Here is a 13,328-nt window from a genome sequence, read left to right on the forward strand (position 1 = left end):
CTGCAGGGCCACAAAGTGCCAAGCTGTGACCTAGAACATCTTAAAAGTTGGAGAACAATACAAGGACATCATTTTGAGAGGGGTTGTACTAAGATGGGTCCCTACCACCACTTGTCAAAGCTGCCCAGATGGAGGGGAATATGAGCTGATGACCACACCCCTTCCACTCTTAGAGGGTGACCTTAGACAAGCCATTAGCTTTCAGCCTTATTTCCTCTATATTTCCTTGTAGAATACAAGGACAACAACACTGAGTTATCTTACAGAGCTGTTGTAGGAATTACTGAGATAATGGCTGCGTTCACACATAAAAATAAACCATGGTGGTTTCCACTGCAATATGGTCTGTTCTGCTGTCTGAACCTGCCTGTGGACTTACTACATGTTATGTTTGCTTTCTGTAGAACCACAGAGAGAAACAATGGTCTGCTGTACTATTTCTATGCTTCACTATGGTATATTCAGTCATCCGACCCTAGGAATGCAGTTCCTTGCAGCTACCATAGAGTTCGGTGGAAAGAGTGGCAAGTACAGGAACCACTCTAGCCATCCAGCTTCTGTATTGAGACCAATGAGGAAGGTGCAGGTGCAGACAGCCATTGGAGAGGGATGGTTTAACTTGGTGCCCTGCACAAAGCAAAGAGTTATTATTATTATTATTATTATTATAACATTTCTATGCCGCCCCTTGCCGAAACCTCGGGGCGGCTTACAACATGAGGCCTGATGGCCTTCAGGCCCCTTCCAACTCTATTATACTATGCTTCTATGTAGACAGGAACATTACACTCTGGGATTGAATTTCAGCTGTGGAGGCTGACATGATACCTGATCATCAGTGGGAGGAATGAGACAGGTGGGTGGAAATAATGTACATGTGGAACCTATGTGATTGACCAACAGCCTTTCCCAGGTAACAAAGCACACTGAAAAAAACGTGGAGAATAGTTTAGCATTGTGTGTGTAAGCATCCAGTTGAATTTAAGCCTAGGAGAAGGGTGGCAAGATCTTCCACCTTCAGTCCATGAAGGGCAGGAGCTAGGCTCTTCCTGTGGGTATTTCAGAGGAACAGGACAGCTTGGCTACCACCACCACGTCTCCAACATGCACTTCCAGTGGAACACTGTGTTATGAGCAAGGTTCCTGCCCTTCACTCTCCCAAAACAACAAAGCATTCTTTAGCAAAAGCTCTTTATACCCCAGTGCACTTCCAGTAAGCACAACCAACAAAGAATGAGTCTCTGACCATGCACAGAGTGGTTTGTTGAACCCAATCTAACACTCCTTCCAAGAACCCTCCTTTTGAGTAACCCTGGAGCTCCTCCCTCTGGGATGTCTTTTGGGGCGAAGGGCAAGCCTCTCTCCTGTCCCTCTAGTTGGTCAAACCATTTCACACAACATCCTATCATGGAGTCAAGAGCTGTGCTAGGCTCGACTGGGTGCAGGAGTTCTTCTCCCACGCCCCTCCCAGCAGTTGTAAATCCCAACTCTTCCCAAAGTCCACCTGGAAACAGTGCCCTTGAGATGAGCCCCTCCACTCCTTCCAGTTCAGTATCTGAGAATTCTGGTTCTCAGGGCCCCTTGTCAGCTGGTGAGTCCGTATCTGCCTGACCTTGGAACACATGCCAAGAATGACAGTCCCTTCCATTCTCCACACACTGCCAATGGAATGTGCCTCCCAGTGGAACTTCCTGCTGGCCAAAGGGGACACCTCTGGAAGCATGGGGGTCATCCCACCACAGGACCCTCTTCTGCACTGGTGCAGCATCACTTCCATTGCTTCCTACAGCCCTTTAGGCAGCCTCTCAGGAGTCAGGATTGCAATCAAAATATAAGAAATTGTAAATGCTGAACTAAAACCCAGGTAATGGCAAGTCTGTATTGCTAGGCAACACACATCAATGATTGGACTTCCTGCATCTTTAATAACAGGTAAATGCAGCCATGATGGGAATAGTCAGCCTACCCTCACACTGCTGAAGGAGAGGATTTAACCTTTTCCACTCGTGACATTTTCCTGTTCTATCAGCCTTTTCTCTGGGGCTGCCATCTTTCCTGACACACAAAAACAATACAGATCTGGAATTTTTTTATGCTGATTTGGTTTAGGGAAAAGACAAAGAGAGCAACATCATTAAACTTGTACTTCCGTAGTGCTGCGGCTATACTCTGACCAGACAATTGTACACAAATCTACACAGAAGTAATTCCACTGAGTTCAATGGAGCTTGCTCCTAACTAAGAGTGTAGCTGTCTACAGCTTTAATAACTCTCTCTGTGTGGCTTCATTTACCCCTTAAAACTAACAACAGAAGAGTTTGCCGTGTTTCATCAACTTTATAGATTGTTACCATTTTAACTAATTTCTGGTTGCATGTTCTTTTCAATGGGCATCTCCCATGAGAAACATTGCTACCTGTTTGCAGTGTTCACGGTACCTGTGTGTCTGGTTAGGGGAGAAACAAGTCTCAGGTAGGCAAAAGAAGAGATATGCAATTGTAGACGAGGCCTTGTCCTTGTAGCCAATGTGGTCCAGTCCTTTTCCCCTTTCTTCCTGCCTTCTCCTCATCCTAGCTTTCACAGCACATGTGGCCTTCCAGTGTTGTTTCTCTTCCACAAGAGATGACTTCTACTGACTTTTGTCCATCTTGGCTGGGGCTGCAGGGATTTAGAGACAATGTGGAGTCCAGCAACATCTGGAAGAGCCCATACTAGCCAAGGAAACACATCTCAAACCCAATTTTCATCCGACACTGGACATAGATTATAGCCCAAACCAGTCCTCTGATCCATGAACTGAACCAGAAGTATAGGTGGGCTGCAGAAAAATCATGTCCATGGATAAGGATGTCCACAGCTGATTGTTTCAATGAGCAGGCTTTAAAAGTCGTCTCTTGATAGGAGTAGATGAGTTAACACTGAATAAAGAGGAATGACAACACAACACCACCACTGTTTTAATGGATGTTCAAGCCTGCCCCCTGGTGTCCATGTGTGACACTTCTACTACTGAAAATACGATGAACAGCCGCTTTCTTATTTAATATGTACCGCACTGACTTCCTCCAGGCAAGACCTTTTTCCCTCTGCAGCCCCATTTTTTAGACTCAGATAAATTCATGATTAATATCCTGTCAAAAAAACTAATTTCTCATAACCAGGCTTCTTCTGGTTTGATTTTCATTTGTACAATAGCTGCAAAGGAAGTTCAAATTGATGTACACGTCATTTATTAGTAATATTGGCTCCCTGCTCTTTTTCCATCATCAAAGTCAAGGTGTCATATAAGTCCGCTGAGTTGTCTGCATCCAGACACCGACCAGACGCAGACACTTTGCTCAAGGACTGCCCCTCTCCATATGCCCTTACCTGTATTCAGGTCAACATCAAGGATAGCATCCCCCCCAAAACCTGCCCAGATTCCATAGCCCAGCAGGGACCCACTGGCAAGAAGGAGCCGGACTTGGCTCTGCTCTTCTCCATTACAAACCTGCTTGTTTGCCTACCTATTGCTCTTTGGCCCAGCAAAGGTGGTGGTGAGAAGCCTTGGATGCCACTGCTGGCCCTCTCACTGCGGCTGGGTTCATACACCAAGGCGAACAACCCTGAGTGTTTCCACAGTGCATGGGTGTTTGCCTGAACTTGCAGGCCAGGCAATCATGTGCTTACCTAGGTAGCATGGTTTCCAGAGGCTTTGCTTCATCTGCCTGGCCCATGCATCCCAGCAGCCTCAGAGAGCTAATGGACTGAGGGCAGTAGAGATTGAAGCCTAGAACAGCCACTACCACACTACTCTTGCCAAGGAACTCTATGGTAAGGTTGGGACAAACCTTTCAGAATCTGTTCCTCTAGCATCCTCAGAATTCCTCTCATGCTTGGCTCAGGTCCACCATGCCAAGAAGTGTTCGTGAACCCCCCACCCCCCAGTTGCACAGTGGGCAACCTTCCCATCTGGAGCAGCTGCAGGGGTGCTACAAGTGTCTGCAGCAGAAAAATGCGCTACAAGAGGGCACTCCAGGCAGCCTTGCTGGGACTCATCTTCCCTGCTCACTGCTGCCAGGGGCAGTGCTATCAAGACCTACATGGGGAAAAGCGGCATTGCAAGCAGGTGCGCCAGTCACCAATCCAGGCAGCCAACCTTCTTCCTTGCTCATTGCTGTCTGTCGTCCTGGGGAAAGGGATGCTCTGTGCAGTACGTGGGACCTGATTCCTGGTGAGTGTCCCGAGAATGCTGGGTGTGCTCACCAGGAATGCCGTCTCTGGGCTGCGGCAAAGTGGACAGGAGTCTGAGGAGCAGAGCCAAGGGAATCCAACAGATTCCTGCCTCCAAATGGATTCCTCACAGATCCCTACTCAACAATGGTAAAATGGAGATCCCAAATCTAGATCACCAGAGAAGCTTACCCTTTCTTTTCCATGGTTCTGATTATAACATAGAAACAGAGAAACAGAGTGAGTCAGAAGGGGCCTCTCGGGCCATCTAGTCTGACCTCTGGCACCAGCCAGCTCCACTCACGACATGCCCACCATGTGCATGTCCAGCCTATCCTTGAATAACTGGAGTCACCTCTGAATTATAGTTTGTGCAGAACTGCAGAAGGAGTAGCTATGTGGTTGCCCCGTGGAAGAACCAGAATGCAGAAATAAAAGAGCCTTTGGTTGGATTCAGCCAGGCCCTTGATGTTTTAGAATATGATTTAGCCCCACTTAGAGTAGACCTATTAAAATCAATGGGATTTATTAATCAAATTGATTTCAACAGGCCTGTTCTCAGTAAGATTAAATTGGGATCCAACTTTATGTTTGTTTGGTTTTTTTCACCTTATTTAGTGAGCAAAGTCCATGTTGTCAGATGCATGACATCACACACACCTGTCTGCCAAAAAAGCACACCTCCTGTAATAAAGGTCTCCGTGCTGTGATGCCTCAAGACTCTGAATTGGGTTTGTTTCAATGGTTTCACACAGTCACTCCTGGGATTAACACAATGGATGAGGCTCATTATTGTTTCAAATAGTATCTGAATTTGAACTTGCCGTGTCCTCTCTGAACTTTTTCAAGGACATCTGGAGGTGCAACTTTAAAAACATATTGAAGTAATTGTAAGATTGGTTCACCACGACAAAAGCAAGCCAAAAGGAGGTGGGGCACTGGAGAAATAGATGAGCTCAAGAAAGGTCGATGGGAACTTCAAAGGGATTTGAATTGGGCCCTAAGTGTTGAGTAACTGGAACGGACAGCAATTTAAAGGACAATAATGGAAGTGATGTGGTGTACTTGGAAAGGTCCCCTTTCATTATTCTCACAATGTCAATTATGAACTCTTTGGCATCAGCCAGTTCCTTTGAACCATGTTTCTTGTGGTCACCAGTGCCGCTGACCATCTTCCAGACCTAATAATTGTACTTACACAAGTTTCTTTCTGGAAACTGAGACTGCCACATTTATACTCCCGACTGGAAAGTAGAAAGCCCTCGCCACATACTCCAGGGCATCTGAACCTCTGTCCTTGGCAATGTAGCACTGAACACCTCCTGCAACATGCTTCTCCCAGTTTGCCATTCCTGGCAGCTGGCTCCAGAGGCTGTTTACATTTCCCACTATGCCACAGTGCACTGCTTCATCAGGGGATTCTGGGAATTTTAAACAGTGGTTAGACCCGGCTGTCTAGTGCTGCTTGGAGCGCTGCTCTTGTTGCCTTTCCTTCTCCTGCCAAATTCACCAGGACCCACCAAGAGAGGAGGAACATTAGAGGACACCTTGCCAAGAGGCCCCTCCAACCTTGAAACATACATAAATCCCTGCATATATCATACTGTGCCTAAGGGCGCCACCTTTTCCTTGTGAATGCTGAGGTTTGTGCCACTAAGAGCCTGTGGAACATCAAGTGAAGAAGCTGTTTCTCAGCATGGAGATGCATAAAGAAGGAATTATAGTGTGGCTACTTCCTGTACTAGTGACAGATTGTATTTTCTGGGCTCCAAGATCACCGCAGACGGGGACTGCAGCCAAGAAATTAAGACGCTTGCTCCTGGGGAGGAAAGCTATGGCAAATCTAGATAGCATACTAAAAAGCAGAGACATCACCCTGCCAACAAAAGTGCGTATAGTCAAGGCGATGGTTTTCCCAGTTGCAATGTATGGCTGTGAAAGCTGGACCATAAGGAAGGCTGAGCACCGAAGGATTGAGGCCTTTGAGTTGTGCTGCTGGAAGAGACTCCTGCGAGTCCCTTGGACTGCAAGGCGATCAAACTGGTCAGTCCTAGAGGAGATCAACCCTGACTGCTCCTTGGAAGGCCAGATACTGAACATGAAACTCAAGTGCTTTGGCCACATAATGAGAAGGAAGGACTCCCTGGAGAAGAGCCTAACGCTGGGAACAATAGATGGCAAAAGAAGAAGGGAACGGCAGAGGATGAGGTGGCTGGATGGAGTCACTGAAGCAGTTGGTGTGAGCTTGAGTGGACTCTGGGGGATGGTGGAGGAGAGGAAGGCCTGGAGGAATGTTATCCATGGGATTGCGATGGGTTGGACATGACTTTGCGACTAACGACAACTTCCTGTACAGCTGGAAAAGCAGAGAAAGTCTCTTCTGAAAAAAATTACAACTGCCTCCTTTGGGATCCTGAGGAATGAAGTAATTGAGGCAAAGCCTTATGGAGTGTTCTGGTTTGCAAGTATTTCATTGTAACACCAGTTCAGCAGCCGTTCATACCACCAGGAACAAATCCCTAAGAGAGACTCCCCAACCTGATGCCCTCATGCTATGTTGGACTACCAAGTCCTGCCATTCCATTTACGGGAGTTGAGACCCAAGACTTCTGGAGAATGCCAGGTTGGGAAGGCTTCTCTTCCTGGGAGATTGTTGGCTAAGGGCACAATCCAATGCATGTTGAGACAGAAAAGGGGCCTACAGCTCCCAGCATGCCCCAGGCAGCACATTCCTTGTCATGGCTCCAGAAAGCTATCCTGGCTTTTGGAGAGTGGGAAAATTCACCTCCTTACATTTATACTTCCAGTGGAGCCCATCCAACGCACCACCTCACCTTATTCTTACAGTTGCCCTGTGAAGTAGGTTAGATTGACGAAAGACCCAAGGTCTCCCAGCAAACTTCACGGCTAAGTGGGGGCTTCAGCTGGGCCTCTTCCATCTTAATCCATCACTCAAGCCACTACACGGAAACAGCAACGTCCCCATCTTGGATGACCGCTGTGGCCTCTGGTCTTGAATGGCACACAGCCTCTCGACATGGAGCGTCCTGCTTAGCCACCAGATATGCTCGTTTTTAAACTCATTTGTCAGTGGGTCTTTAGGCAGCCAAAATAGTGCAATCAGACACAAAAGAGAAGTGTGAGGAGGCTGCTAAGGAACAGACACACACAATCCCCCAATGGAGGACTTTGCTCAGTGGCCAGAGAATGATGGGAATGACTCAGTGGGAAGTGGGGGCAATGGGATTGAGTATTTGGGGAAGGGCCCTCCTGATCAGCCTGGAGCATTTTGTACTGAACAGTAGCCAGGGATGGGCTGGAGGCTACTGCTCCCCTCCCCAAATTATTGCTGCCTCTGATGTATTTTTTGCAAATAAATAATTCAAAGTAGTTTGCCATTTTGTCTTTAAAAGGATTATTATTATTATTATTATTATTATTATTAATATTATTAGAACATTTCTATGCCGCCCCTTTTTGAACTACAAACCAAATGAACTGCCCCCTACTTTTTTGACAGCCACCCCAGAGCTTAATCTGGGCCTAAGATGGCGTTGTGCTGTTTTTGCATTTGCCATTAGTAGCCAAGGATAGAGCTGACCTCCCTGAATCAGTCCATTGGTCCTTTCAAGTTTTCTGTTTTTGGTTGCCGCTATATCTTACGTAGGTGTGTGTTTTCTGATGCACTGGTGTCTATCCTGACTTTACCACCAATCAACTATTGTGGATGAAGCTGAGTTTTGTTATTACTGCAGCAAAAGGAGGCAGAGGGGGAATATATCCACTTTCTCAAAATTTGCTAAGGTCGTATCAGAGCTGTCAAGGGAAAAAAAAAAATAAATGTGTTATAACACAAGGCACCACAAGAGGGCAGCGAGAGTCAAATCTTGCAGCATTAATTTTCTGAAGACAGAGACTGGCTTAGAGCCGTTGTTGTTGCTGCTGTTGTTGTTGTCATCTTGCTGTAAGTAAATGCTCAGAACAGACATGCCCTGTGGAATTCTCATGTCTTTTTTTATACTTGTTCCTGTACCTTTAACAACATGTGTGTTCCTGGCATGCCGAAATTAAACAACTCTAAGCCGGGGAAAACCTCCAACTACTTACAGGAAAGGGCCATAAGCAAGTGCTAAAATTTACAATATGCATGAAAGGGCATTTAAGGTGCATTTTAACTGAGAAGCTGGGGATGCCCAGGTTAGAGACCTCGACGTCAGACCATAGAGATCCGTTGTGATTGAGAAGAGAGGTAGAAAGTCCACCCTGGAGGATGGTAAATATTTCCAGGGCTGCACGGATGGGCAGGTCAGTGACAGGTGGAGCCAGAACCATGGTATGTAGGGACTAACAAACACAGATTTTCCAACTTACCAGGGCCAGGGTCCTTTTGCACCCTTTCAGGGGCTCTTCCCTCCACCTATCTACCTTCCTGGCCCATGGTCACACCTGTTATGGCTCCTCCCCCTTTTTCTCACTTTGGCTATGGCCATAATTGCTTTTAGAGAGTCAGGGAGTAAGGAAGCCACAAGATACCTTGCTCCTCTTGCTCATCACCTTCCTTCTCTGGCTCAGAGTGAGAAGTGGGTGAATCAGTGGATTGCCATGGTGAAGAAGAGGTGTGACCCCAGGGGGCTTTGGTGAGTGGGCCCCGACTCAACTCTGGGCTCTTGGTAGATGCCCACTCATGTCAACCTTTCATAGTGGTCCTACCACTCACACTCAGATGTATGTTGTTGTTATATGCCATCAAGTCATCTCTGACTTATGGTGACCCTGTGAATGAACGCCCTCCAAAACCCTACCATGACAGTCCTGCAGCTCTTGTAACCCCAAGGCTGTAGCTTCCTTTATTGAGTCATTCTTCCTCTCTCTCCCGTGCCCAAAGACCCTTCCCTTGCCATGAAAATCACATGCACTGTGGACATTCTAACAGTTGTGCTTAGAGAGCTAACCATAGAGAGAGATGAAACTGGTAGAGCACCATCTTCACCAGCTCTCTGTAGACTTTGGGGAGGATCTCAGCAGAAGCTTATTCAGCCATGCTGGTAAAACTAGGGAAGGCTGTGAATGGAGGCCCTTGGGGCAGCTGAGCCACCCAGCAGACTGCAGGAGAATCACACACCCCAGGACCAACAGTGGTTCACAAGCGGTATGTCGCCCATGGATGCGCTAGTCCAATCAATGGCATGTCTCAGTGTGGCAGCTTCATGTGGTCCGTTTCTCTGAGTCAGGCAATGGAGCATACCTAATAGCAAGTAAAGTGGATCTGACACAGTAGGAGAGTGAGACATTTGAACCCTCCCTGGTCATTTGAAAATGCACATGGAGAGGTTGAGAGGGTCATGCTCGGTAGACATGCTGAACCTGTTGATACATACCAGGCATGTAAACACATTTGTGTTCAAATCTCTCCATTAGAGAGAATCAGTCAGGGCATCTCTGCCCCCCTCTTGCATAGAAGTGGCCCTTGGTCTGAAATAGTAGTACTCAAAGAGTACAGCAATATCCCTATTTTGCTCCATACCGTGTCAGAAGGTTTGCTATTGAATAAAATGGGTGTAGGATCTGGTTATCTATACAGTTTTGTTTTTCCAAACGGCAGTCCAGATGACTCTTTCCTAAAGATCATTGTGACCCATAATGTGATGTTGGTTTATTTTTCTATGCATTCCATTTTGCAGGAGATGAAGGCCAAAAGGGAGACCAAGGCGAAATGGGCAAGCACGGGAAAGTTGGCCCTAAGGGATCCAAAGGTAAAGTGTGCGTGGTTATCTGCTGTTCTGTGAAAACATAGGAAGACACTTCTGGCTCTTTAATAGCAGAGAGCCATCTGATATTTTTAATGCTTCCCCAAATGTTTGCTGTTGCTTATTGAAAACACCTCTGGATGTTTTCAAAACATGACAATGGAGGAGCAAATTCTGCTCTGTGATTTGCTTTGGAGTAAATACAGAGACAAGCATTGATCAGTAGAAATTACATTGATCAGTGGGAATTGCACTGATCAGTGAAATTACACATCCAGAAGGTGCAGGGTCAGTGCCAAGGCTAGTTATGGTCGGACGCCTGCGAAGAGCACACTCAGGCAAGAGCCTCGAAACAAGAGCTCCCTGGAACTGCTCCTTTTTGCCATTGCAGCTGTCGCACCAGGCCTCTCTCTCTGGTCAAGACAACAACAGTGACGAGAAGGAGGCATGCGATGCTGAGGGTGATGTTGACTGGTGAGAAGAACCACCTGCTCTCTCGACCCAGGTCCATCTTGGCTGGCAGTCCAGGGGGTGGAAGAACTGAGGGGGCTATTATGCCTCATCATCAATGCCTCCTTCAGAGAGGGTAGGGGTCCTGCCTGTCTGAAGGAGCCTCTAGTACGGCCTCTTCTCAAGAAACCTAGTCTGAAACCCCTGGACCTTAATAATTTTAAACCAGTCTCAAGCTTTAAAAAATTATTTATTTGTTAGGATTGGACACTGTGTTTGGGGTTTAAATGTTTGTAAACCACCCAGAGAGCCCACCGGGCTATTGGGGTGATATATAAATGCAAGAAGTAAAAAAAACAAAGATAAAAAAGCATACCATTTCTTTTCAAGGTGTCCATGAGGGCAGCACCTCTCCACCTCCAGGCAGTCCTGAGTGATACTGTTTTTCTGGACCCATTTCGTACTGGCTGTAAAGCAGGACATGGAGCTGGGACTGCCTCGGTCACTCTAGCGGGTGATGTCACTCACCTAGAGCAGTGGTGCTGGATGTTACCTGCAAGCAGGTGGCATCTAGGACTACACCTCCTTGCCGCCATCTGCTGCTTCTTCCACAGACCGCAGCTCCGCTCTGAATGACTTCCTGAACCTGGCAATGGGCTGGATAGGAAAAAACCAAACCGAACCGAAGTTAAATTCAGACAAAGGAGATGTGCTTGCTGTGAAGGGTCAGATTAGAGGTGTATCAACAGGTTCTAGATGGGGGCATGCTCCCCCTGAAAGACCAGCTTGGAGATGCTGATCCACCCAGATCCACCCAGACAAAAGCTCAGATTCGCCCACTGCGCCCCTTTCTGGAGAAGAATGAGCTGAAAACTAGTTCACACATTGCTAACTTCTAGGTTTGGTTTCTGCAACATGGTCTACACAAGGCTACCCTTGTTTCTACCCTGGAAACTGCAACTAGTACAAGATATGGCAGCCACCTAGTCTCTGGGACATCATGGAAAGACAACATATCACCTATTTTAAAGTCTTTGCACTGGTTCCAAGACATTTCCAGATACAGTTCTAGGTATTATCTTAATTACCTTTAAAGCCCTTCATGGCTTGGGTCCAAAATACCTTTAGGGGAACCTTTGCCCATACATTCTGCCTCACTAGCTTGGGTCCTCTGGAATAACCCTTTGAAGTCTACTTCTGTAAGATTAACTACCCAGAGGACTTTCCCAGTGGTTGCCCTGAAGCTGTGGCAGGGTCTGCCAGAAGAGTTGCGTCGGATTTCCCAAATCCCCATTTTTAAGAGGCAGTTAGAAATGTATCTCTTCCATCTGGCCTTCCTATATTAGTTCTCATGTCAGTGTTATTTAATATGTTGTCTTCGTCAATTTTAATCATGGTTGGCTTTAATTTCTTGTACACCATCCAGAGCCTATGGGAATGGAGCTGTATATAAATATGAAGATAAAGATTAAAAAGATATAGATGTAAAGAGGGTGAGGCAAAAGACATGGTGGTGGCAGGAAGGAACCACCTAAATATTCTATTAGGCAGCAAGGAATGGGGAGAGAGTGGTGTGGTTGTACCAATTAAGGAGGTTAATATTGCTTAATGAATCCTAACTGGCTAACCAGGCAAGAGTCACTGGAGAAGACTATCATGCTAGGGAAAGTCAAAGGCAGAAGAAGGGAAGACCAAATAAGATGGATCAGTACCATTAAGAAAACCACAGCCTTGAGTTTACAAGAGCTGAACAGGAATTTTGGAGAGCATTGTTTCATGTGGGTACCATATGTCAGAGATGATTTGATGGCACGTAACAAGAATACTATTGGTTAAGGCAAAATATGACCAATACTGTTGGGACCAGGGTATAAAGCCCTTTATTACTGTTTAGACAAAACCAAAAGTAATACACCTGGGAAATGTAGAGTTCTGCCTGTTTAGACAGAAAAAGAATTGCACATTGAACCTGGTGCATATTGTACCAATGACCTCAACAGCTGTGCTGGCTGGCTATGAATGAACGTGCAAAATCTCACAGCAAAAAGCTTCATATGATTAGACATCTAGTGACATACAAACAATGGCTGCATAAATCATGTCCACCTTTTTCTAATGGCCCAAATACGCTACGCTTTTGATCAGTACATCTTCATGACCAAAGTGCATTTGCTACGCAAGTGTAATAATAGCAGAAATATCTCCAATGAGAAGTCTTACAGAAACACCAAGTTGTATGCAAAAACAGTGGGGGAGAGTAATAAATGGCTTGCTGCACGCCTATCTCGGCTCCTAAAAGGACTCAAAAGGGACACTTTCTAAACATGAGGCTGCTGCTCAGATTGCTCAGCTATTCTGCAACCTCAGGCAAGGTCAAAGGAAGATTTTCTGCATGCACAGAGCAAAATTTTAGGACATTTCTTCCACATAAACCACTGAACCTATCCTTCTGAAACTTTGTGGGTTTCTTCTTTATGGCTACCTTTAGGTGTCTGTCATCTTTAAACCACAAAGAGCAAAGGATGATAAGCACACCCTCTGTGGAGTACCTTCAGCATGAAAAACTTGCCCTTACGCGTGCACGCGCACGCGCGCGCGCGCGCACACACACACACACACACACACACACACACACACACACACACAATCTACCATACCTATTCACCTGAGATTTGGCAAGTTTGGTCCATTAAGAAGAAGCAACTACCCAAATAAATGTCATCCAATTCTGCTGAGAAATTAAAAAGTATCCACAATTCTTTTACAGCAAATCAAAATATGAGGGCACCTAGGAAAATGACAATGCCCTGCACCTATTGTTCTGAAAATCAGCAGGTGTAATTTCCTCTGAAGGGATTTCCATGTCTGTTCATTTCACCCAAAGTTAAAGTGATTTTGGATGTCCCATGATAGCCACTG

The 13,328-nt window shown here is 46.1% G+C and overlaps 1 protein-coding gene across 2 annotated transcripts in view; it reads left to right on the plus strand.

Moving 5' to 3' along the window:
• COLEC10 (collectin subfamily member 10) overlaps nt 1-13,328 on the plus strand; it is a 38,137-nt gene that overhangs the window by 2,297 nt on the left and 22,512 nt on the right. For both annotated transcript variants that reach the window (XR_006413895.1, XM_044422035.1), the window contains exon 2: nt 9,894-9,965. Coding sequence is in view for 1 of the 2 variants with exons in the window: in XM_044422035.1 (XP_044277970.1) it covers nt 9,894-9,965 (72 nt within the window). In the remaining variant the exon portion in view is untranslated. The remainder of the gene's footprint in view (nt 1-9,893; nt 9,966-13,328) is intronic.

Source organism: Varanus komodoensis, unplaced genomic scaffold (genome assembly GCF_004798865.1).
Source record: "Varanus komodoensis strain SLA01 unplaced genomic scaffold, ASM479886v1 scaffold12, whole genome shotgun sequence".
Taxonomy (NCBI): Eukaryota; Metazoa; Chordata; class Lepidosauria; order Squamata; family Varanidae; genus Varanus; species Varanus komodoensis.